The sequence below is a fragment of the Megalops cyprinoides genome, chromosome 23 (assembly GCF_013368585.1).
Source record: "Megalops cyprinoides isolate fMegCyp1 chromosome 23, fMegCyp1.pri, whole genome shotgun sequence".
In the NCBI taxonomy this organism is placed as follows: domain Eukaryota; kingdom Metazoa; phylum Chordata; class Actinopteri; order Elopiformes; family Megalopidae; genus Megalops; species Megalops cyprinoides.
In genome coordinates, this window is record NC_050605.1 from 23148450 (window position 1) to 23174996 (window position 26547).

Here is a 26547-nt window from a genome sequence, read left to right on the forward strand (position 1 = left end):
TATATCATCAGCGAGGGAGTAACTATTCTCAATTTAGAGGGGCTCAGGTGGAAGCAGGATGGCTTCTTAAAAGCATGAAATCATGAATATGTAATAAAATACAAAGAAGTGACATGATTCCCATAGAGTATGGTTCTTCCTCTGAATGCAAGCTTCTTCAGACCCTTACAGCTACGCGCAGATGAACTGCACTGGTGTCTGAGGTACAGCTGTGCTGAAAGGGTTACAGTGTTAGCCTACGGAGGCTGCCGAAATTGCATTAAAGAGATTGACGGAGTTTGTCTCTGATAATCTGGTAGAGTGCTGAGAGAAGCAGTCGTCACTGAGAGGGGAATTTACCTGCATGCTATCTGTGTCGGTGGGAGAGAGTCAGAGCGAAAGAGAGAGAGATTCAGAGAGAAAGAGAGAGAGATTCAGAGAGAAAGAGAGAGCGACAGTGGGAGAGACAGAGAGAACATGAGGCAGGGCTTCTGAATGAAGCAAGCCTGAAACAAGTGCTGCTGCTGCTCTGTGTGTGTGTGTGAGAGAGTGTGTGTGTGTGTGTGTGTGTGTGTGTGTGTGTGTGTGTGTGTGTGTGTGTGTGTGTGAGAGAGAGAGTGTGTGTGTGTGTGTGTATGTGCGTGTGTGTGAGAGTGTGTGTGTGTGTGCGTGTGTGTGTGTGTATATGAGAGAGTGTGTGAGTAAGAGAGTGTGTATGTGTGGGTGTGTGCGTCTGAGTGTGTCTGTACACATGTGTGTCTGTGTGTATGTGCTTGTGTGTATATGTATGTCTGTGTGTAAGTGAGAGAGTGTGTGTGTTTGTATGTGTGTGTGTCTGTGACAGTGAGTGCGTTGTGAGTGTATGTGCTTACATGTGTATATATGTCTGTCATGAGCGTGTGTCTGTGTCTGTGTGTGTGTGTGTGTGTGTGTGTGTGTGTGTGTGCTTGTGTATTTGAAGACTTGACATTGAGTGGCGTGTGGATCTTAGGTCTGTGATCACAGCGGTCTCTGCCCTGCTGTGAGGAGTATCCTTGATGGATGTGAACGCTGACCCAGATCAGAAAGGGATAAACACACACACACACCACAGCCTCCACCAATCCATCCACCCCTTACCCTCAGCGATGGTGCATTGCACTGCACACCAGAGAAATTCCCCCCCCCCCCGCCCCTCCCACAGCAAAAACAAAAATACAGCCCAAACACACATGGAACACAACCACACAGTGAACCATTGCCCTTTTTGTGTGTGTGTGTTAGCGACAGGGGACACACGTCTGTGACGTAACCTGGGAGAACAGCTCCGCCATGCCCTATGTGCTGGGAGTTCGGCCTCGGCTCGCTCCGTTTGAGCTGTAACTGTTGCGCGTCTCGGCCTGAACCGTGCCGCCCGGTGCCTCTCCTTCCCCGCAATGGAGACGCTCTCAATAATTGATGGCAGCGAGGCCCCTGCTTTTGTTCCCTCCGCCGCTTTGTTCTGGGGCCTCGTAATTCGATAACTCCCAGTCGCAATTGACTCACAGCCATACGCATCGCTCCGGCTGATCGTCTCTCCGCTGGCTGTGCGTGTCGTAAAGAGCAGCTGACATCCGCAGAGCTAAAAACAAACAAATAACTGCCAGCTAACGACCGCAAACGCCGCCCGCGGGCGGGACTGGGGCCGCAGAGGTGAAGGAAAGGGTGCAGCATGAAGCGTGGCGTTTCCAGCTCTGCTACCGGCCAGAGAAGAGAAACCCCATTCACTGCTTACCTGTCTGACACTCTCACTGAACAGCACTCCCTCTCTGACCATACGAGTCTGTGTGTGTGTGTGTGTGTGTGTGTGCGTGTGCGTGTGCGTGTGTGTGTGTGTGTGTGTGACAGAGAGAGGAAGCCAGGGTTAAAGCAGCAGGCGTATGTATGTATAGAATAAACATGAATGACAAATGACAGCTACGACGGAAGATTGTGCGTGTGCATGTGTGTGTGTGTGTGTGTGTGTGTGTGTGTGTGTGTGTGTGTGTGTGTGTTGGGGGGTGGGGGGGGGTGGGCAGTTACCTGACTCCTCAGTCAGAAAGCGACACTGATGCTGGAGTATTTCTGTCCTGTAAATATGCTGAGTGTATGAGTGGCTGACAGTGTGTGAAGGAATGGACTGTGATATAAAAAGCTGGGAACATTTAACATTCGAACCCAGGGCTCCACTAATCACTGAAAACTACCTGATCCGGTCCCAGCCCCATTCCCTGTCAATTACTGAAATCTCCCAGGGTCATTAATGACCGAAAACCTCCTGATTCAGCCCCTCCCCCGTCAATGACTGAAATCTGAAAGCTTGAATATTTCAGCCATTCTCTTCTGCGCCGGTGCCGATCACTGACACAGCCATAGCCCCCAGCTTTCGATGTAAACAACACAGGCATTTTGTTACGGTACTTAAAGGTTTTAAGCTGTGGGGGGTTTTCGCTAAAATTCAACAGCATCCTTCAGTGAAGTGACAGCACAAGCCTTGATAATGCGTCTAAGACACAGCCGAAACAAAAACATAAGACTGAAGGACAACCTGCTGGCAAAATCAAAGCCAGAGAGAGAGAGAGAGAGAGAGAGAGAGAGAGAGAGAGAGAGAGGGAAAGAGAGAGAAAGAGAGGGAGAGAGAGAGAGAGAAAGAGAGCGAGAGAGAGAGAGAGACATTCTCCCTTTGCTGGCTCTGTTAAAAGAGGACAATAAAGAGGAATGAATCATTGAAAAAGGAGTGGGGGAAACCAATCGGAGACAAGGGCCTTCAGCCTGAGCAGTGGGAGCAGGGGCAGGCAGTGAGTGCAGCAGCCTGGCAGGCAGGTATCGGGGACCGGGGGAGACCGGGGGAGACCGGGGGAGAGACTGGGGAGGTTGGGGGAAATTGAGGGGGCCATCTGTGTAGACTTGGGGGAGGGAAACTGGGGCTGATTGGAGAGACTGAGGGGGATTTGAGGAGATTGGGGGGGGGGGGGGTACTGAGGGAGACTGAGGCTGACTAGTAGAGAGTGGGAAAGATTTGGGGAGACTGGAAGTGACTGGGGGGGAATTTGGGGAGACTTGGGGAGACCCGGCCCATCAGCCAGTGTCAGCGCTCTACACTTCTTCCCCTGGCTGCAGAGATGGGTAGAGGAGGGCCTCTCTGCGCTGCCAGGCTTTTTTCTTACAGGAGAATAAACCGCTTCAGAGGGCAGCTGTGAGAGGCATCAGAGAGGACACAGCCTTAACGGCCCCCGCCCTCCTCCTCGGTTTATGTCGATATCTCTGTAGTAAAAAGCGCTGGGGTGTCATGCGAATGTCTCCCTTTACGACAGAGACCGGTCTGTCAAGCCGTGCGGCAGGGACATGCCGTGGCTCTGTATAAATAGCCCAAACATTCTGCCCCCTTCTCTACTTTCCCTCTCTACCTCTTCTCCACTTTCTGGAAGTCTCTCTTCCCTTACCCTGTCTCACCTCTCCCCCTTCTCCATATCACCCTCTTCCCTCTCCACATTCTCTCTCTCCCTCCCTCTCTCCCTCTCTCTCTCTCTCCCCCTCTCTAACCCCTGCTCTAACCCCTGCTCTCCCCCCTCTCTCTCTCTCCCCCCTGTCCAGTCTCTCCCCACTTCCTGCCCTGTGCCCTGTGCTTCCTGGTTGGCAGGGTCACTCGTCGCTGTCAGTATTAATGGCTCTGAAGTGAAGAGAAATCCTCTGCGATCGCACAGGGGCCACGACTGTGGCAGGGTATCCCAACACACACACGTTGCTGAAGGTCACCGCCTCGCCACCTCTGCCTGTCAGCCTGCTGTGGCTGTTTGCTGCCCTGTTGCGCCCCAGTACCAACAACCCCCCCCCCCCTCCCACCCTGCATCACTGGGGAGATCTGGGCTCCTTCCTGTGGCCTTGACCAGCGGGCAGCGGGCGAACGCCACGCCTCTGTGAATCAGAGGGGAGCATTCTCTGTGCTGTGCACTGTTCCCTCCGAGAGGCCAAAAATACCCACAATGCTGACCGAGCTTTCTGCGAGATCCAGATGCTGACGGCATCCCCTCTCGCGCCCCGCATCTGGGGGGCTGAGAGGCACAGGAAGTGACATCAGCAGACAGAAAGGCCTCGGGACATGAGGATCCCTGCAGGCCTCTGTAATGCATAACAAAGCCGGACCCTATGGCCACCTCCTCAGTCACTTGACCGCGTGACTCCTGTCATATTGCGTCTGGCAGAAAGATGCAGCGATTCCTCAGCTGAATCCGCAGTCTGCGCAGAGCTCGGAGTTCTCTCGCAGTCACGCACAAGGATGAAGGCCGTTTACACCCACACTCGCCCCAGCGACAGAGCTCTCCCTGGAGTCCGGGGTACCCTGTTCCCCTAAACCCACAGTAAAGGAAAGAGAAAGGATGTCTCATGGCCTGGAAACCATGGTGATGTCTTTGCCCCTTGCTCAGGTGGGAGGGCACCCCAGGTGTGGATCAGGTCCGTCACAGCTCCGCCCTCCACCCGATCACCTGGTAAACTGAAAACTGACACGCCCTTTCAATATCATTTTGTTCTATTGAATGCTGGACTGAGCATGGCCCTGACAAACACCTGTGACCTGTGTCGGGCGCAGTTCTGGCCACACCTCATGAATAAAGTGCAGAATGCAGGGACAGCCACCCCGATGTCGGATCGCAAGAGCAGCACCAGCACTGTTAGCTTGTGCAAGATGTACACCCCTCGGTGGCCAGCTGTCACTCAAAACGCAGGGAAGTCTTCTCACAGCAATCCTATACCCAAAGGTAGCAGGAGAGGGGAGAGAGTGTGTGTGTGTGTGTGTGTGTGTGTGTGTGTGTGTGTGTGTGTGTGTGTGTGTGAACTGCCAGGACACACACTGTTGTTTTATTCATGCCGTTTAAAAAGTCCTGTGGTTATTTCTGATGAGGACAGCCTTCATCTCAGGGATCCTCATACAGGCTGAGACTGTGTGTGCGTGTGTGTGTGTGTGTGTGTCTGTATGTGTGTGAGTGCATCTCTGCATGGCAGGGTATGCTTGTATGTGTATTCATGTGTACACATGTGGGTGTTTGTGTGTGTATCTGTGTGTGTTCATGCACACACGTGTGGGTATTTGTGTGTGGGTATTTGTGTGTGTGTTCATGCGTGTGTGTGTTTGTGTGTGTGCGTGTACCCCTGTTGTAATGAGACAGATGTGGTGCAGCGGGTGGAGAGAGAGCAGCGAGCACTACGCTGTCGTGTGTTTGTTTGGGAGCCTCGCACAGTCAGCGGCAGGCGTGTGAAAGCGCGAGTCGGAGAGCGCTTATTTAGCCGCGGTTAGCGACCGGGCCTCTGATTGCACCCCTGTTGTTTTCCAGCCCCCCCCCCCCCCACGCCGAGCCCCGTTCCCGCGTTCCCCTGCCCGCCGGTGGGCGCTGGGGTGGCAGTGCGGTGGCAGCCAGATGCCAGGGCTGAACTAGGGCGCGGTCCACGCAGGAAGCTCCGAGATGCGGTGCCTCGTCACGCCCTGTGAGAGCGGCCGGGGGAGGAGGACCCTGAGCAGCCCGGGTGAGTCTCAGTGCTGAAGCACAGAACCGTCACGTCAGCCCAATCAGTGCCGCCGCCAGGCTGATCCCATCCGAGGTGTGCGTCGCCGCGGTGATGCCTGCCACGGCACGAACCAGAGCACCGGGTTTCCCCCCCGTCCTCCACTGACATACCCGCTGAGCCAGAGGGCTCCCAGGTTACCTCAGACTCCTGACGGAGCACGTGTATCATGGACTCCATTTGGAACATACTGCATGTTCAAAGCACAACAAATACACAAAATCACCACAAATTTCTTCACATCACGTGAAAGGTACCCCATTAGACATCTCTATGCTTGCCACGGCATTGGTTTATGGCATCTTTGACTTTGCAGCCTCATTGGTCTGTATCCCTACAACCTCATTAGCTGATGCCACCTGTGTTCTTCCAACCCGATTGGTTTACAGTCCAGAGGGTATGCAATCCAGGCAATTCTAACCAGGAAATGTCTGCTATCAGTGAGGGCTGAGCAGCACGTGAGTGACTACCTCTGCTTTGACCCCTTAACCCTCCCCGGGTGCCATTACAGTCAGTGATCTTGTCCGTCATAGGTTAAGGGCAGTTTGTGTTACCCGTCGGGATTATTCTTTCAGCAGTTGTGTAAGTGGAGCTGGCTGAGCCCCAGACAGGAGATGTGCCTGTGGGCCTCTAGGGAGGGGGCGGGGCAACACAGGATGACCCCGCCCACACAGCTAAGAGTCACTGATCCTCTAAGATTGCATGGGCGAGCAAAGGATTGCAGCAAGTCTGACAAAAACCACATTCACAGGAGGTCGGGGAAGATGAAAAATTAATACTACAGTAGCGTAACAAAAAGCAGAAAACGGGAGATTTATACTAATGCGTTTTCATGTTGCAAAATTCTTTTCTTCATTTTGTGATGTGAATTCATTCCTCCCTCCCCAGTAAACCCCCCCCCCCGCCCCCCCCAGCCCCCTCCATCCCCCCGCGCCGCACACGAGAGAGATCCCTGTCTGAAACGGGCTGCATAGCAACCAGTGAGGCGGAGGTGCTGTGAGAGGATGTGCTGGTGTTTGGGAGGCTGGAGTGGGATAGATTTGAGCAGGGAGAAATTAAGATGGCAGCCGAGCTTATGCATAAAGTATTCCACACATTCTCCCTCTGCCTCTCAGGGTAATGAATGTGATTTTAATGACAGTGTTGAAGGGGAGCTCACGAGCTGTCCCCACACACACACACACAGAAAACAGAAGCTGCAGCATCACACCCCTCTCACCCTGCTCCGCCTGTCTGCAGTGAAGAGGCACAGCTCTGATCTGTCTCTAATCCGTAGGCAATCCACATCCTACAAAACCGCTCCACATCCCAGCACATACACACACACACACACACACTACACACAGACACACACACACTCACACACACACACACACAGGAATACATACTCAGGCATACAGACACACCCACTCGCACGCAAACTCACACACACATGCACGTGTCTGCACATGAACACATTCACAGGAACACACAGCCATCCACATGCATGCACACTCAGACACACACACACACACACTCTTTTGCTCACAAACACACACACACACACACACACACACGCACACGCACACGCACACACACACACACATGAACACATAATGCAAACACTCACACGTACACAAGGCATGTATCAGTGTGCACGAGCGTACGACTCGTGAGTGAGGTGGGATCTCCTCGTCTGATGTTCTCCCGAGGAGAAGCCGCTCAGAAGGCAGCAGGTGTTTTTATCTTTGAGATCTAACAAACAAAGCCAGCCTCTTCACACCTGCGGAACGGATGCGCGTGTGCAGTCCACCGTCTATTTTAATTGCAAACACAATAATGTGACTCAGCTTGCCCCCGGTGCAGCCGGGCAGGCCGAACAAAGGCTCTGCTGTTGTTGTAACTTCTGAACCATATGCCGCATGCATCCAGCGCATGCCACCAGCGCATGCCACCAGCCCACCGCATTACTGCAGCGTCTTTCTCTTCCGGCAGCAGCTCCAGCTTCTCAGATCCACAGACATGTGATTAGAGTTTTAATCATAGCCTTCGATTTGACTCTACTGTACATTCCACAGTGGTGAAATTGCAGGGAATCCAGGATTTAACAAACAGTAATTGTCTTTTGAAAGAACAATGTTGGCTAGAATTGTAATTAACAGAAATAATATTGGACGATTCCATTTTTTTTTAAGCGAAGAGTGGTGGCCCCTGAAAACAATAGAGGAGACAGAGAAGTGACCCCTAAAACCAATAATGATCCTTGGACAGTCTTTTAAAAAACAAGTTTCCGCTTTTAACAAAGATCACCCATCAGTAGCTGATGCCCTCCCACTTCATTTCACCTATTGTGCTATCACCGTCTTTGCGTACCCAACGTACCGTTACATAATTAAAGCAATAAGAAAGATACTGGGTCACGGTAAATTATTTCAGTCAAAACACAGAGATAAGACACTGTTTTTAACTTCAGAACATTTTTGGTTGTGACTAATATGATTTTATGTAAACCGTATAAAGATAGGGCCACCACATTAACTGCTATAAAATAAAGATAAAAAGGTATCGTCTCACTGGATACCCTCATTTAAACTGGCATTCCTGTTAATCAGGAAAAACTGAAATCAGAAATCGGTTCAGGATAAACTATCAAATAAAGGTAAATTCTCTGTCTCTCTGTTGTGTTAATCAGTGCTCCCCGCTGATACTCAGAGGTTCAGGAACAAAGACAGGACAAAGTATGGCACACCCATTACAGAGCTAAAGCAGAATAAACACACCATAATACGCTAAATAATATGGCACATAAAAGGCAGTAGTTTCTGGAGACAATGAGACAGAGAGAGACAGAGAGAGAGAGAGAAAGAGAGAGAGGGACAGAGAGAGACAGAGAGAGAGAGAGAGAAAGAGAGAGAGAGGGAGAGAGAGAGACAGAGAGAGAGAGCGAGAAAGAGAGAGAGAGGGAGAGAGAGAGACAGAGAGAGAGAGAAAGAGAGAGAGAGGGAGAGGGAGAGAGACAGAGACAGAGACAAAGACAAAGAGAGAAAGAGAGAGAGAGAGAAAGAGAGAGAGAGGGAGAGGGAGAGGGAGAGAGACAGAGACAGAGAGAGAGCACACGGTCTCGAGAGGATGAAGTGAAAGTAAACAGTGTCTGTCTGAAACAAGTCACGAGAGCGGTGAGATGATGCCCTAACGTCAGGAGACAGAGACGCCTGTGTTCTCTCACAGCCAATCAGAGGAAGAACACGTTTACAAGCAGCTCTGGAATCCTCATCTCTGCAGCTGATTCTGAACACTTTGATAAATGGAGTGATTTTCTTTTAATGAAGAACGCATTTCCATAAACTGGTGACTTTTATCTCGTTTATCTCTTCCTTAATATCTGGGGCTTTTGATTGAATTTATTAAAATCCTCTTCAGGACTCTGCTCCCCCATGCAGAGCTCTTTCATAAACACACACACACACACACACACGCACACGCACACACACGCATGAACACACACACACTGCCCTTTCCCCGCTGCCGATTATTAACGCATCCTTTGATGATGTGAGGATGACATCATTCTGAAAGCACGTCATTCCTCCTGAGGAGAGTCCTGGGGCAAACCTGACCTCAGGGGTGTTAGTGTTGTGCACTGAGGCTGTGGTCATCTCAACAGAGCTTTTTAATGTTGTTAAAACTAGAGCACACCGTGCTAGTGTTCAGAGTCTGGTATACGTGGTATTATGTAATTCTTACATTACAATTAACCGCTGCTGTTAACACAAAGAAGGACGTGTCAGTAGTGCAACAGAAGGCCAGCCCAAATTTCGAATCAGGTCTCCGACGTCTGTCAGAGCCCCCTCCCAGCCCCACCCCGACGCGGCGTCTCCGTAGCAGCGCTGCAAATAAAGAGGTGCTGGAACGGAGGAGATAAACAGGGAGAAATAGAGCGAGAGGAATCCAGCCAGCGCTCTCAGCTGCGGCTCTTCACATATGAATTACCCAGCTCTCATCTCCTCCGTGTCATTACAACAGTGCCCCCAACCCCGAGCCGCAATCCTCTCGCTGAAGTGGGACGCGGCCCTTTGCCTGCTGGCGGGGGTAGGAGGCCCCTGTTTGCGTTTGAGTTTGTTTGTTATTTAAAGGCCTCTGACATACCTGCGTGCTGTTTCGCTTCAAACACCCTTAGCAGAAACATGCCGGGGGGAAATGCAACAACATCGGAATCTAAATGGACCCCAGGAAGAAAAGGCACCCTCAAATCAGTCTCCCTCATTTGAAGAAAAAAAAAAAAAAAAACACACTTCTGATAGGACACGTACCAGCCAGCTTGGGTTTCCAAACGGCGGGGTCTTCGCAGGAAACCGGGTGTGTAATGGTACCATGTAACGGTATCTGAGCCATTAGATATTTCCACGCATCGAATTACCGCGTGACAATCAGACGATATGGAGTGCGACCCGAGGTCTGCCGATGCCGGCGATGGCTGTCCGTGTCCTCCACGTCATGGAACGGCGGTTGACAGCTAATTATCCCATTTCATGGGTTATTAATCCCCCTTCACACCCACTGAGGCTGGGTAGCCAGGTTTACCGCGATAAGCTAAATATCTAACACCGGTAAGCCGCTGCGCACACACAGACACGTTCCAGGGACTGAGAAATCAGGGCCCTCTGATTATGAGCTTGAAATATCCTGATAGAGCTTCACCCCAAATACCATTTCAGGATATATACCAGTATTCAGCAACTCAATGGGTTTTCAGTTAGACTGTCTGTCCTTACCCTGGAGGACTGTGGCTAGGGATGAGTGAAGAGTCCACCCCATAATGAGTGGAGCCATGATGTGTTGACAGTGAAAGAATGCTTTGCTTTGGGGAAATGTAGCAAGCACTGTTTTTTGATTGGTTTGCACGAGTCGTCACAGTTGCTTGTCAATTCAGAGCACCCAACAGCTCTGTAACGGACTACACCCTGTCTGTGGGACTCTTCTACATCAGCCACTCCATAACAAAGCTGTGGAGAGGTTCTGTCCCTGTTCTCAGGCACCGCAGCCCACTCTCCTGGGTGCAGTATGATAATCATCACTGCAGTGACACTGAACCCCACCAGGGAAACGCCACACTGCCCTGAAAGGAGGCTAGCAGCTGCTGGAAGGAACCAAACATCGCTGCAATATCTCCACAGAGCCACGTGACACACTGCAATATCTGCGCATCGCTCCACAGAGCCACGCGACACACTGCAATATCTGCGCATCGCTCCACAGAGCCACACGACACACTGCAATATCTGCGCATAGCTACACAACAGACCCAAATATTTGCCCACAGCCACTCGACACACCGCTGGCTTTAACCTTCGGGATACTGCCTGAATGCAGAAGAGGATCCCAGACCAAATTGCTTTTGATTACATCAGATAGAGGGTGTTTATGATGCCGGTGCTGTTGCAGTGGGTTTGTGTGGGGGGGGGGTGGGGTAGGTAGGGCAGGGCGGGGCTAAGCTGACTCGGTGCTGGAGAGCCTTGACCTTCCCTCCCTGTCCTCCCACCCCCCGGCACTTCTACAGAGTCGCGATGCATCCCCCTAGGCCCCAGCTCTGTCTGCGAGCACCTGCTTCACACAGCACTGCTGCCTGAGCCTACACTCCCTGCAGACAGCGCCCCCTGGAGGATCCTGTACCGCCACTGCAGCATGCTGGGAGGGGGGCCGAGGGGTTTGCGGCAGGTTGAAGGGCAGTTTAAATTTAAAACTCTCCGCGTCAGGCGTAAATAAAGCAAAGCGGGGCCTGGGAAAGAGTCCCTGATGGATGGTGCTCAGACAGAGCTGATTTGTGGGTCCGGAAACTCTGGCGACTCCCTATGATACAGGTAGCCCTATTAAAACCACAGTGACTCAGGGAAACGAGCTTAACGAGGGACTCTGAGAGGTCGCTGCGGTGACCGAGCGCTCCTGTCAGGGGCCGGGCCCAAACTCGCCGCGCAAGCGTTAATGCGCTTGTCCTTCAGACATGGCCAGGAATAGAACCTTCCAATGCAGATGTGACAAACCAAAAGGTTCTATATCAACAAGAAACTTGGCCATGTCTGGCCTTGGCTGACATTGCTCACACTCATTAATAACTCATGACAGCGCCTGGCTTGGCTTCCCCGTGGCTGCTTCACACTTGCCCCCGAGCAGTGCTACCTCGAGTAGCAGCAGCATCCTGTTACAGGACTCCTTATTAAAATTAATCTCGCTAATGCTACCCTTGAGTTTGCAGGGGCGGAGAGAGGCCCCCGCCGAACAAGACGTTAGGCCTGATAAAGTGCCCCCCTGCGCTCGGAGATGAGGCGAGTTTAACTCGGCGTCGTTCCCCTGTAGGGACAGTAATGAGTCTGAAGTGGTAATCAGGTGATCCGAGCGTCTGATGATCCCGACACGGGGCCACAGCGGGCACTCATGACCCCCTCTCTCTTTCTCTCTCCCTCTCTTTTTCTCCCCCTTCTCTGTCTCTCTCTCTCCCTCCCCCTCCCTCTCTCCCCTCCCCCTTGTCTGCGCAGTTCTGCTCGGCCTGCTCTGCACTCTGGCAGCCTTGCTGCAGACGGGGAGCGGCTGCCCGTCTGCGTGCGTCTGCAACAGCACGGAGGTGGACTGCAGCGGGCGTGGCCTGGTGGCCCTGCCCACCCTGAGCCTCCCGCCCGGCACCCGCACCCTCCTGATGCCCAACAACCGGCTGAGCAGCCTGCCTGCCGACACCTTCGCCAACCTCACCAGCCTGGAGCGCCTGGACCTCTCCAACAACTTCCTGGACAACCTGCCCGCCTCGCTGTTCCGGGAGCTGGGCAACCTGACCGATCTGGAGCTGCGTAACAATAGCCTAACTGCGCTGGACCGGGAGCTCTTCCAGGGCCTGTCCCAGCTCCGCCGCCTCGACCTGTCCCTGAACGGGCTCTCCTCCGTCCCTCTGGGGCTGCTTGACGACCTGCAGGGCCTCACCTGGCTGTCGCTGGCCACCAACCGGCTGCACGCGCTGGAGAGGCCAGCTTTCGAACCCCTGGCCAACCTGCAGTTCCTGCATCTGGGGGGGAACCCCTGGGAGTGCGACTGCAACCTGCGCGACTTCAAACACTGGATGGAGTGGCTGCTGTACAGAGGTGAGAGGGCGTGGCAGGGCGTGGCAGGGCGTGGTGTGGTGGGGGAGGGGGGGTGCCGGAATACTACCCACCACCCCCTGTGTGCATGAGGCTGGGCCCACTGCTACAGACTCGTGTTTCTGTCAGAGTTTTGGAACTGTTTCCTTCCGCTGTGTTTTCCTGCAGCCATCTTAAACAGAGGAAGCTGCTTCCAATTGCTTTCCTCCCAAAAGCCAAAGAGATGTCCAACCAAACGAGAACGAAAACACACACAAATAAACAAACATACATACACACACACCGATACACACACACACACACACACAAAAATCCATACCACGCTAAATGGTTTCAAACATAGCTGACACCTTGAACATTAGACTGCCAGCTTGATGGTGTCATCCTGCTGCAATATTGATGTAGCCGTTTAAAGTGACAGGTAGACCCAGGCGGCCCTCGGAGATCCCCCCGCAGCAGACATGTTCTCTCACCCCCACTCCACGCCCCCCCGGTCCCTCCTGGCCTGGCTGCAGGACGACAAAGAGCCAGCATCCTCAGTGACCCCCTCCTCAGCCCCCCCATCACAGATCTGCATCTGTTTACACCCGGTCCCTGAGGGTGCTGTCATCACCGGCTCCTCTCACACCATTACTGGGGTTGAACAAGTCCACTTTAGTGTCTGTGTATATATCTCTGAGTGTGTGTATGTTTGTATCTGTGAGTGTGTGTGTGTGTGTGTGTGTGTGTGTGTATGTGTGTGTGTGTGTGTGTGTGTGTGTGTGTGTGTGTGTGTGTGTGTGTGTGTGTGTGCGTGAGTGTGTGTGTATGTCGGTTTGTGTGTGTGTGTGTGTGCATGTCGGTTTGTCTGTGTGTGTTTCTGTGAGTGTGTGGTGTGTTTGTGTTTTCCTCTACATGTGTCTCTGTGTGTGTAATTGAGAAAGAGTTTGTGTGTCTGTGTGTGATTATCTCTACACGTCTGTGTGTAGAATTGTGTGTAGGAGTGTGTGTGTGGGTGTGTATATGTGTTTCTCTGTAAGTGTGTGTGTGCATGTGAGTATGTGCATCTGTTCCTTTCATAACCACAAAAGAAACGACTGCAACAGTTTCCGCCTCATTGAGCCACGGCGGCTTGTGCAGCCGCTCTCCGAGGACGGGCTCGTCCGCGCTCCGGGATAAGCCCTCTCCGCATTATTTATAGAGCTGTGTTTTTTTAACCTTTTCTTCAGCAGCTGTGGACAGGAGCAGGCCTCCGCTCTGATGCAGCATCATCCCTCCCACTTTCCCGCCCCGCTGTGCACCCCTGACAAATTTGTTGAGACACCAGGATGTCTGAAAATACCAGTCCCCCCCCTCTGCCCCTCACAGAGACAAACGAGTTACAGCCACCTCATGTGTACACAGAGTGTTGCCTACTGTATGCATGGCACTTCATCTATTAAACACGGACCCATGCAGAGCCTTTCCCCACTGAGACCTGCATCGACAGGGTGGCGAATTCACAGAGAAAGCGTGTATTTCATGACACAATGAGACTACACTCCGGGTCAGGGAACTAACCCCTGGTGTTTGACAGAGGGATTTTGTTATTAATATGATGGACAGAAAGGGCTGGGTTTTTAGGGAGAGGAGGATTGAGGATTTAGGACTGATTGTCACTCCCTCTTCTGTCTCTCTCTCTCCCTCTTCTCTCTCTCCCTCTATCTCTCCATGTCGCCTCTCTCTCCTTCTCTCCATTTTTCTCTCCATCTCTCCCTCCCTCCCTCTCTCTCTCCTTCTCCCAGGTGGGCGGGTCGACGCGGTGGAGTGCACGTTGCCGAAGGACCTGCGTGGGCGGGACATCCGCGGCGTTCCCGTGGAGATGTTCAACTACTGCCTGCAGCTGGAGGACGAGAACGGCTCCGTGGGGGGGTCCAAGGGGGGGTCCCCGCCCTGCAGCAGGGCCGGGGGAGCGCAGCCCTCAGAGACCCCCCCGGTGGCGGACGCAGCCCCCGCACCGGACTGCGTGCGGCAGCGGTACCGGCCGGTGAGCGTGCGGCGGGCCATCGGCACCGTGGTGATCGCGGGCGTGGTCTGCGGCATCGTATGCATCATGATGGTGGCTGCAGCCGCCTACGGCTGCATCTACGCCTCGCTGATGGCCAAGTACCAGCGCGAGCTGAAGAAGAGGCAGCCGCTGATGGGGGATGGAGACGCTGACGGTGACCCCGAGGAGAAGCAGATCTCCTCCGTGGCGTAGAGAGGGAGGGGGCGGGGCTCGGGGGGCGGGCCCGCTTTGACAGACAGCTCCCCCTCCATCATCTCTGCTGTATTCTGACCTCCATTCCTGCTGCACTGCTGCCCGACTTAATGCTGAACCTAACCCCCATCCTGCCCCTCCTCCTCATTCGGAACGGAGATCGCACCCTGGACAGACTCCCCCGGGGGGAAGAGACACCCCCCGTGCGTCTTGCTGGCAGTAGAAGGAAACAGATACGGGAGATCGACTACAAAAATGGACTCTTTCTGGATTAGCTGTCAGCGGACGAGTGCAATTCTAAACTGCACCTGCGCCGGCCTCTCTCTCCTGGTGGCCTTGCAGGCCCGCCCAACACGGATTCCCTGCTCCAGACCATTTGGACCTTTTTACTCTCGTTTCTGCACGGCGTTTTTGGCACAGAGGCGTGGGACGAGGGGCGCGGAGGTTCTGGATGATTCTGTGTCACGCTGGGCTCGGGGCGTCTCTGCCCCCTGTCCCGGTGCCAGCGTTCTGTGCCAGACTGCGCCCCACGCTCTCCCGGCTCACAGTATCTCTCAGACAGTCTCCACAGTGACAGGAATACTGGGTCTCTCTGTATTAACACTATCTCTCTGTATTATATAGAATGATATCATTATTCTGTACTTTGTGATGTGGCCTCTCTCTCCCTTTTTCAGTAATGTTCCATTTGTTTGTTTAACTGTTTGTTTGTGTCTCCATTATTTATTTTAAGTTATTAATTATTCTTTTTTTCAGTTAGTTTGGAAGGTACGCTATCCCAGTGCAAATTGTTTTTAGAGGTGGGTAGATTTCCTCAAAAATGAAAAACCAATAATATACTGTAATACTAATAACCTTAACAGTAAGTAGGTAAATGCAGTTTTGTTGTTGTGTGCGATATTAGTCATTATCTAGATCCCAGTGTGTGAGTGGGGGCTCAGTTGGTCCACTCCTGCACCTTCCTAACTGAGTAGGAGGAAACCCAAATGACATGCCGCGCCTTACCGGCAGGTAGTAATGAGCAGATCGATGAGCTGCCAGGTAGACTGAGGGGGAAAGAGAGATAGAGAGACAGAGACAGAGAGACAGAGAGGACAACAGCTAGGGAAAGGGAAAGGCACGGCCCCTATCACTGACTGCCTCAGTCTCACTCTCTCCTATTTTGACATACAGTATAAACCAATGCTTTTGTGTGCTTGTTGGTTTTTTGTGCCCGTTACTGTACTCCCCTGTAGGATTAAGTCTATTGTGAAGCCTTCGGCCGCGTTGAAATTCATCTCATCGTGTTTCGCTGAATGGGAAAAATAAAAAGCTCAGCTCTGTGTTGGTGGACCAACATCGACAGATTGGGTTTGCGATGATTGGAGAGTGCGGTCTGCAGTTAAGCAGGTGTGCAGTCTCATGCAGGTAACACGCGTTGTTACCTGCTCTCTCCCCACGGCTCTCTGTCGTTGCACCTGCATGTCGTTTTTCGGCAAATCCATTTAGCAAACATTAAAATAAAATAGCTGTGCAAATGGCTCAGGTAAAAGTATTTTGGAGGAGTCTTAGCCTACAGCATTTTCCAGCAATAAGATTATCCTCACTGAGGTGCCAGGCTCGGCCCGTGACACAGTCCTTTCCAAAACAAAGCACAACAGTGGCTTCCACACCTGGGGGCAGGCGGTGACAGTGACCCGCATGGCGTCACCCGGGGAAACAGCCGAGGGGACCCCACAGGCGGGCAAACACGCACAGGTGCGGGGTGTAGGTCCCCCATCCAGGTTAGCACAGGTTGGCGCAGTTTGACTGAATAAGATTAGGTTCCAGTCTCTCGTTAGTCAAGAGTGAATCCTGCCCCCCCATGCCCCCCCCCAAAAAAAAATCACGCTAATGCAATTTGGACTCTTTTTGCTGAGGCAGAATTTAGGTCTTCCAGAGGAGATACTGTAATGGGGTGGTGGAATGGGGCTGGGATAATCTGCTGTGCATATCCCCAGATTATATAAAACATTGTTGGTTAAGTACTGGACACTCTGAACGAGTGTATCATGGTAATCTTTAATCTGAGCTGCCTTGGGGGTGCTCTGCCGTGTCTGTGTGACACAGATAAGCCTGCTGCTCCCACACTGTGGCGGGGGTGAGAGGAGGAGAGAGGGAGGAGAGAGGGAGGAGAGAGGGAGGAACACCCCGCCGTGTAAGTGGATGTAGGCTGGGCTGTCCCTCCTGCTGCCCGGGGGGCCTCCCCCCCAGGAAGCAGAGAGCTGTGTTTAAAGCAGGCCCAAGGGGGGCCTCTGATAGGACCTCTCAGTCAGAGGGAAACCCTATCCCTGCACACAGCACAACATCCACCCCCTGGCACCTGTGCTTACCGATCACACACACGTCTCCTCTCTGCTTCCCTCTTCCACACGTTTCTCACACACACGATCATGCGCACACACACACACATACATATATACATGTACACACACACACACACACAAACACACACACATATACATATATACATGTACACACACACACACACACACATACACACATGCACACACACATGCACATGTATACACACACACGCACACACACACACGCACACCCGCACTCACACACACACACACACATACACACACGCACGCCCGCACTCACACACACACAAGCACGCCCGCACTCACACACACACATACACACACAAGCACGCACGCACGCACGCACGCACGCACGCACGCACGCACGCACGCACGCACGCACGCATGCACGCACTCGCACACGCACACGCACACGCACACGCACACGCACACGCACACGCACGCACGCACGCACACAGGTAGCAATTCGCCAGGCTGCCAGTGTTAGCTGTCCCCTTGCTGTGCTATGCTCTTTTAGGCAGGCAGGGGAGAAGCCTGTGGCGTTTTGACCGCCGGTTTCTGGAGCGCGCGCGTGTGTGTGTGTGTGTGTGTGCTCTGTCCTGTTTGCTATGTGAAGGAGGCTTGTTTTTCTTTCTTATAGATCAGAGAGGCGCCGTGCACCCATAATGGGTGACATTAATCCCTCTGATTAGAGGCTCTGAGGGATGCCTTCATCTCTTTCATCTCCTCACGGCTTCATTTTCATCATTAAAATGCTCTAATATGGAATTAATACCTTCATAAATGTCTGCCGGGTGGAGAGTGTGTATCTTGGCGAGAGGTTTGTGAGTTGGGGAATTTTTTTTTGATGATCAATGATGACATTTACTCTGATAACTGGCAGTCATTGATAAATGGTGACGTAATCCCACCAAATATGTCTTTGTCTGTGTGATAAAATATAGCAGGAGAAAGATAAAAATGAAGGCAAGTTCATTTTAATCCACGCTCCACCCAGTGCTCCTCTGTTTATATGACTTTGTGGCGAAGCTATGTTACATTTTTTACGTCTCAAACTGCTTCTAAAGTAATCCTCTCACAGTGAGAAACAACGCCATCTAGAGGCATTGCTGAGAACAGCGTATAGAACAGCATGACGACAGCACAGCACAGCACAGAATAGAATAGCACAGCACAGCAGATGGAGACCGACTCTGCGATGAGGAAGGAGGGATGTGGGGCGGATAGCTCTGACGATACAAATTTACACGTTATTACCATATTTAATAAAAGACCTACGGCAGTGTTCAGAATGACACTAAACACCCCATTCTGATAATACGGATGGCTAGGTCATGTTTACTAATACGAGAGGTTTTTCAACGTATACATTTGGATGCTGCATTTTTACCAGTAACAAGGAAAATACCGAAACAAACCCATATGTAACCGTTATATAGCATACACGTGTTAGGTTTCTGTGAAATGTGTGTCTATGTGTCTCTTGATATTTTTATAACATATCCTACAATCATATTTACCAAGTAACGTAGAATGTGTAGACATATTTTGAGCAGTATCTTATTTTTAAGACTACGATAGTGATAAAAAATAATCTACACCCAGAGCGTGACAATGTGCAGACCCCTGTATTACTCCTATTATTTAACTTGTGAAATAACAATCGTAAGAGGAACACTGTAGATGCCATTGTCACTTGAGACAACCCTTACTCTTTTATGCCCTATACAATGAAGGTGATAATGAATTTACAAGTTATTAAAATTCTCTAAAAGAGAATGACTGACATGGAGTTATGAGGTATAACAGTCTCAAAGCAACAAAATGCACTTTATGAATTTAAAAAAAGCTCTTACAAGTGCAAAGTATTAAGCTGCAGAAAGCATTTACTGTGCGTATTTACAAGAGAAAACCATGCGTTTTCCACTGAAAAGACAAATTAAGAAATATATAAATGCAATATAACTGTTAATAAGGTCTCCATGAAATCCCAGCTGAGGGGTTTCAAATGTGTCAAAATGTGAACTGCACTGTATCTAATGTATTACCAAAGTCTGAGTGGAGAATCTGTCGCACTGACAGCTTCTTGTCTCCCAATCCCCCAGCCCCCTGACTCCACCCACCCCCTGTATGCCAACCCCCTGCTGACCACACCTGTGAGAACACCTCCACACACCTGAGTTAATGTGGTGACCCCCGCTGGGTGGAGAGGGACACCTGCCCTTTCTGGGGACAGGCAGGGAGGGGGTCCCTGAGAGGGGCCCTGCGTTTCCTTTCACGAGACGACCTGTTCATGTGTTTATTTATCTCTCTCTCTATTTATTGATTTATTTAATTAATTATCTGTTTTTCTAAAATTGTTATAAAGAAATTCTATGGGATGAAACAAAAAAAAAAGCTTCTTTATTTTTTGCTCAAAGATTACAAGCTGTTTGAAATACTACTTGTGGGTTGTGGAGCAAGATCTGGTGAAAACAATAAAGAGTGTATTTCCTTACACTGCCGTTTGTTCGGTCCTTTGAAAAAGGATGTCTGCTGAGTGTTCTGCCTGTGCGGTGTGGATCTCTGGCCGTATGCTCTCTCCTCTAACATCGCAGGAGATGCCGCAGGGACTGCGCTCTCCATCTCCCCCTCTCTCAGCACTGTCAGGAAGATCTCCAGCAGACTCGTCACACCAGCTCTGTGCCACATGAGCGCTCTGGATCTTTGGCCTCGGTTTCACTCTTCACCGTTCGGAGGCAGAGTTTCCACGGCAGACTCCCAGAAACCCTTGCTGCACTGCTGCTAACCCCTCAGACAGGGCGTGGGGAGTCACAGAGGGGCTCGACTCAACCCAGCCTCTCAGAAACAGGCCGGCTCAGCTGTCTGAGTGGCACAGCATACATCTCACAGGTCCTGCTTTACCCGCCTGCGGCCAAGAGCTCACAGCATTTATCCGCCATGCACGCAACAGCACATCAGGGCCCACTGAGGAAATTTACCCCACGCTGAGCTTGGAAAATACAGGTTTTATGCATTCTGTTGCAGCTCAGGTGTTTTTTTAATGGATTGTTGCAGTTTTTCAGCGTTAAAGTTCAGAAAGAGATGAACACTCTTAAGATGGTTTGGGTTATGATATCAACATGTGTTTTGAAGAAAAAAAAATCATGACATCCCTCATGATTACTGGCACAATAAGTGTCTATAATTTCATCACTCTGCAGGGCCTCCCATTGCAGTTACACCTCAAGATTCACTTGTATTTGCTACAATTATGCAAAATTGTAAGCAACTTACTAAATTTATTCAGAACCTTGTTTTTCTGGAAGGTTAAGTATTTGCCAGACAGACTCTCCTGTAATCAAGCACAGCTTTAATATTTCACTGCGCCTCTTTCAAGGCTTCTCTCTTTCACATGAAAGCCTGCACGGGGAGTCATGCGAGGGGCAGAATGAAATATTCACACACCTGTCTGCTCCTCAGTGCACCCACTGACACGGAGCAGGCCTGAACCCCATTCCGCTGCAACCCCAGAGGCAGACGACTCGAGGCGTTACCACGGCGATCCACACCGCTGCCCCCAGACTCGGCGCTAATTACCGCTAATCACGCGCGCCTCGCTCCTCTACATCTGGCGCTCTCGTTGTACATGTTTAATTTTGCGACTACTGCGCTGCCGAGAGAGAGGTTTGAGTTTGAATATGTGCCGTGCCGCGAGGGACAGGTCTGTGCAGCGAAAGCCCGGCGCTCCTCCCGGTGAGCCCGTCCGTGTAAAATCAGGGAAGAGCTCGCGTAATGCACACGCCACAGCAGCAGCCGAGGGAGACGTCAGCAGGGCTGGCGGGAGGAAGCGGAGGGCTTCCAGCGCTGCTTCTCTCAGGGGTAATTAAGACTAATGAACGTTTCACCTCAAAGCGCTGCCGTGTTCAGCCATGACTCACCACGCACGTACACACACACACACACACGCGAGGCATGTTCAACATGAGTGCTATTCCGCTTTTACACGCTACATGGTTTCCCTTCATCGGCTGTGTTACAAAACAGGACGTGAGACAAATTCAAAGCCATGGGACCACTGCGCAGGCTGAGAGGACCTTTCAGTGCCTCCACTGCTGCGGTGGAGAATCTCACAAACCATACATGTGCACATCACGGTGGTTTGGTATTGGTTATGAGTGGTATAATGCATTCAGTAGATTTTCTCTGCTGTTTTGCTGGAAGTGGCCATTGATCCAGGATCAGCTGACTATCGGAATGATTGACAGGTCAGTTCCCAGCCTGCCTCATGTTAGAGGCCTTGTCACATGACCCCACCCAGCAGCAGGCAGCCCTGACTCCAGTCTTCTGCCTCCCACCAATCAGTCCTAGAGTTTGCAAGTACTCATGGGAAAAATCAGCCATAATAATCTGTCAGCCAAAGTGAAACAGTTATAGTGCTTTGTCTTTCCTTCGCCTTAGTTGTCACGTTGGAGTGAAATAATATTGAAAGCTTACCATTCTGTAACCTGAAAGAACTGTGGGCTTGCTTTGCATGTGGTCTCATATTCGTCTGGACGCACACACAGTAACACAGCGATGCTGATATAATTTTTGAACCATTTTGTACACAGAACAACTTAAATCTATGAGGTCAAATAGGAGTCCTCCAAGCCCCTACACACAGAGCTGCACACAGCTGTCCGCACACAGCCCCCCCCCTCCCCACACGTACAGAAACGACACCCCCGCTCCATAGGGCAGCTGACCCTTGGGTCACCTTCCGTCCCGGGCGAGACGGCAGAGAGAGAGAGAGAGAGAGAGAGAGAAACCCCCAGGTGTCCTACCTGCAGCGATGGCCATCTTCTTATTCACCGTCACTGTGACAGCAGTGCTGGCCACGACCGCCCTCGCATCTGCGGCAAGAAAAGAGCAGTCAGGGGAGGCTCGTTCCTAGGTGACACCCCCCCCCCCCTCACTCACCCCTCTAACATGCAGAGGCCGGCATGTCAACATTCCAAGCATTTCATGACTGATCATTTATGAATTCACATAAATGCCATATCGACCAACAGGCAATGCCGTGGAAATGGCACCATACCCACCAACAGGCAATGCGATGGAAATGGTAAAACCTATTTATGCCAGCCCTGTCCAGCAGAGGATAATTCCGTGCCAATAAGACCCCCCCCCACTCACTTAGTGTTTACCTTGTCTGCAATGGCAGCCAATTCTGGTGTTCTCATAAGATCAGAGGCGTAAAACACGGTCTTCCCTGAAACTAAGGTCAAAGAAGAACCTTGTCCTGAAATGAGGGTGTATGGCATTACGCATTTTCCATTAGGTAATGTCACATATCCTAACTGTATGACAGTAACGTGGACATTCTGAAAACGTTCCCGCATTGTGTTGTGCTATCTGCCTCACTGTGTGTAGCTCGTTTGAGAGCTCATATCATCAATCACACAGGTGCACTGGATAAGACATGGTATGCTTCCTGTGTCCTACTTGCTGACTGGGCGTGGTGGCACTCTCACAGTGACTTTTAATAGCACGGCAGACAGCACGCTGAGCTGAGATCAATATCTGGCATTGAGTCACGCTCTTGTCAGCTGCGATGCCGAGGCTGACTCACACCGGGTCCCCAAGGCCAGTTTGCGGCCGCGTGCTGCAAGGAGAAACCTCTCAGACATGTCTGTGTCGAAGGACTTGCTGCTCGCATCCTGCTTTTAAAAGCTTCCTGTCCTCGCAGGCACGCGGGGCTGCTAACACCCGAGTGTGAAATGGTGACCTTGTCTCTAACAGGCATGCCTGCTGGGCCCGCTTAGAGCAGAGCAAGGGGAAGCCAGCCAAGCGGACACACGAGTCAGCTGCTGGGTTTGGAAGCCATTGATGGTCGTTTCATTGATGAGCCATGCAGTGGACTGGCCTCAGGTGACACCAGGTGAGAGTGTGTGTCCAGGTAAGGTGAAGTGTGTGGCCATGCAGAGGAAAGACAGCATGCCATGGAGCCAGGAGGACTGCTTAAATACCATCCTCGTACTCCTGCTCAAGGTGCTGCGGTCTAGGGGAGGCGCTATAGTCGTACTCATAGTCCCTGTAAACATCTGAGGAAAAGCAGTTCTCTTTCAGCGCCTTTATCAGCAGTGGGTGTGGGACATCACACAAGTGAAGATAATGCTACAGAAACACAGACGGTCCCCACAACAGAGGCTTGTTTCTGACAAACTACGATCTTTACAGGGGTGTTCTCATTTCTTTTCACCATTATCATAAAAACAGAACCAAAATGCATCTGTATGACATTCCCTACACGGTCATTAATAAGGCTTCATATTTCCACCATGAATTGCATGATTCTGATAAATCAGAAAGGTAGCGTGATACAGGCTGTGATATTATTTCATCACTGTTGCTGAGGGGAGAGCTGCAGTAAGAGGCTGCTGATGCTGTTGTCATGGTGATGGCGGGTAGGGTACCTCGGCTGTCCTCCTTGGAGATGTAGTAGAGGAAGCTGCCGGGCATGTGCTCGGCCGCGCGGCGGTACCACAGGGGGAAGTGGTCCATGGTGAAGATGTTCTCTGTGTCCGCCGGCGTCAGGAACTTCCTGTGGAGTCGGGGGATGAGGGGGGGGGGGGCATATGGAGAAATCAGATCAGTATCAGATTAAAGTCATTACGCTCTGAAGTCTGCTTGCTTTGGTCTTTTGTGAACAGTCATGACGATGCGTGCAGAATACAGAACGATTTTGCTGTTACCCATTATAACCTTTACCTAAAATAACCACAAGGGGGCTCTGGTGTGTCATACCATTACACTGAAACACTCTTGAGAAATGATGTTATATATACAGTATATATAGTATATAAGCTTTAAAGACAGAATTAATAATGTTAATATACAAGTTCATATAACTTTAGAAGCAACGCTGTAATCAGTTAATGTCAAACATGTTATTTTATTCTTCTCTGTGTTAGCTTGCTCAGCGAGCTGCCAGTGAGGATTTGATAACGCAGACGTCTGATCTGGATACAAATGCTGTCCTGGGGCCAGAATAAATCAAAGCCATAACTGACCTATTCATCACTAACTGAATATGCGCTTATTAAGTTCTTGTCCCCCTGAGTGCTTCTGACAGGTAACAAATGAAGCTCTCAGATCTAAGAGCGCCCATCAGGAGTGCTGCCGCCTGGGAATCCTGCATGACTGGGCGGGTCAATTTGTTTTTTTATCCAATCTCTGACTCATGTGTTTAAATCTGTGGAGCAAGGCCCTGTGCCTGCCATATGTCTGCCCAGGGTCTATTAGACAATGCAGTGGGGATAATATGATAAGGGGATGTGAGTAATTGGATCAGAAGAGATGGAGGGCTTTTATGTACACTGTTTGTGTAAGGAGCCCTGCACCGATTGCCCATCATACAATAAAAACAAAGCACCAGATGAATAGAAAACACAGGTGCTTGGAAACATTGCCAACTTGAGCCCTCTCCTTCTCTCTCTGTCTCTCTCTCTCTGTCTCCCTCTCTCTCTCTGTCTCTCTCTCTCTCTGTCTCCCTCACTGTCTCTCTCTCTCTCTCTCTCTCTCTCTCTCTCTCTCTCTGTCTCTTTCTCTCCCTCTATCTCCCTTTCTCTCTTTTTCTCCAGCTCTCTCTCTTTTTTATCTCGCCCTCCCTCTCCCACTCCCACTCCCTCCCTCCGTTTCTCTCTGAAAGCGCTGATAACCATCAGGCAGCTGAACCCTGGATTACATGGGGGTGGACTGTAGGGAATGGCTGCCAGTCTTTATTTTCCTGCATGAAAGTTTGAAAGAGAACACTGCTGCCAGGGTTCTGTGAATAAAGAATGGCAACACTTTCTTTGAAGCTTGTGGTATACAGTGTTATGCAGCTAAAGGAATGCATTCAAACCATAACTCTAATGCATCAGAAAGCATTTGTAATCATTCATAATATTTAAAATATGCCTTTGCATATTTTTGTAATGGCTTACAATGACCCATGTAGTATGACAATCCACATATTGTGTCATGAGAAGTCACTTTACTTGGAATGCACAGAGCTCTTATGACATTTTCTGAACTGCCAATTACAGCATTCAAAGAAAGTGTTACAGAAAGAAAGACATACAAACCGTCTTCTCCCTCATGTGTGGGAAGATCAGAAAAAAAAACACTTCTTTCTAAGCAAACAGTGATAAAAGTACACTCAGAGAGCTTAATAGTGCAGAGACTGAATGTTTACCCTAATGTTTGCATAACTGAGTTTGACAAAGCTGGTGGAGATCTTTGGTGTTACAGTACATTTGCAATTATGTTCTCCTACAACAGACCATTATGTTGGATCTACTTAATATTATTGCTTCTGTGTGCTCTAGTGGTTTGGGATTTGGACTTTGGACCAGAAGACTGTAGAATTAAATCCCTTGTAAGACATTTCCATTCTAAAGTATCACTGAGCAAGGTAGCCGACATAAATCACATCAGTTAATATCTAGTTTTCTAAATGAGTAATGTATGAAATAAAAATGTCTGTGTCGGTTGCTGTGGTTCAGAGAGTCTGCCAGGCACATTAAAACACCCAGAGTAAAGCAATGCAAGCTAATGTGATGTATTCACTGGAGGCTTATGAGCTGGAAATAGGACAGGCTAAAAGCTGGCTTTGAATTTTAAACAGGTGTCATTGCCTGTGGAAGAGTTATGCGGCTTAAAGGGAAAAGTAAAAAAAAAAAAAAAGAAAAGAAAAAAGATCTGCATGAAGTTATAACCTGATCTCTGTCTGGTCTCTTTCTTCAGATTAAAATGCTTTGATGTATCTGTCTCTTTGTTGTCAGTAAATCATTTCAAATGAAGCACACAAAGGTAATGCCATCAATGGCATCACACTGGATGCAATCAAATGAGGGAATCAGCCCCTGAGGTGCCATTCTGATTGGCCAGCAGGACCGCGGTCTGGACCACACCCAGTTTAAAGGCCCTGTGGGGAGAGCAGAACCCCCCCGCTGAGCGGTGTGTGTTTGCGTCGGGCGGTGCTCCAGGTGACTCACCTGGCCACACGGTTCTCGTTGTTGACGTATCTGGTGACCCGCATTAGCCCGGCCCGGGTCCCCAGAAACGCGGCCTCGATCCCCTCATCCATGCTGCAGGGAGGAGAGGAGAGAGAGAGAGAGAGAGAGAGAGAGGGAGAGGGAGAGAGGGAGAGAGGGAGAGAGGGAGAGAGAAAGGGAGAGAGAAAGGGAGAGAGGGAGAGAGGGAGAGAGAGAGGGAGAGAGAGAGAGAGAGAGGGGGAGAGAGGGAGAGAGGGAGAGAGGGAGAGAGAGAGAGAGAGAGAGAGGGAGAGAGGGAGAGAGAGAGAGAGAGGGAGAGAGAAAGAGGGGGAGAGAGAGAGAGTGGG

General features: G+C 50.7%; 2 protein-coding genes across 2 annotated transcripts in view; one reads left to right on the plus strand and one right to left on the minus strand.

The window, feature by feature from the left end:
* The window catches only part of cacna2d4a (calcium channel, voltage-dependent, alpha 2/delta subunit 4a), a 101513-nt gene that overhangs the window by 45188 nt on the left and 29778 nt on the right, over positions 1–26547 (minus strand). Inside the window, exons 26-28 of the mRNA XM_036518513.1 lie at positions 26201–26293; positions 23636–23763; positions 22004–22072 (exon numbers count right to left, since the gene is read on the minus strand). Of these exons, the coding sequence (XP_036374406.1) occupies positions 22004–22072; positions 23636–23763; positions 26201–26293 (290 nt within the window). The remainder of the gene's footprint in view (positions 1–22003; positions 22073–23635; positions 23764–26200; positions 26294–26547) is intronic.
* On the plus strand, positions 5317–15631 carry lrtm2a (leucine-rich repeats and transmembrane domains 2a). Its single transcript, XM_036517578.1, has 3 exons — positions 5317–5496; positions 12045–12638; positions 14399–15631. The coding sequence occupies exons 1-3, from the start codon at positions 5436–5438 to the stop codon at positions 14851–14853; spliced, it is 1110 nt and encodes a 369-aa protein (XP_036373471.1). The 5' UTR covers positions 5317–5435; the 3' UTR covers positions 14854–15631.

Bases quoted from the DNA above. Each gene is read 5' to 3' on its own strand.
- lrtm2a (XM_036517578.1), top strand. From the start codon at position 5,436: ATGCGGTGCCTCGTCACGCCCTGTGAGAGCGGCCGGGGGAGGAGGACC. The intron at 5,497-12,044 runs GTGAGTCTCAGT...TTGTCTGCGCAG, and splicing joins GAGGACCCTGAGCAGCCCGG to TTCTGCTCGGCCTGCTCTGC. The intron at 12,639-14,398 runs GTGAGAGGGCGT...TCCTTCTCCCAG, and splicing joins GGAGTGGCTGCTGTACAGAG to GTGGGCGGGTCGACGCGGTG.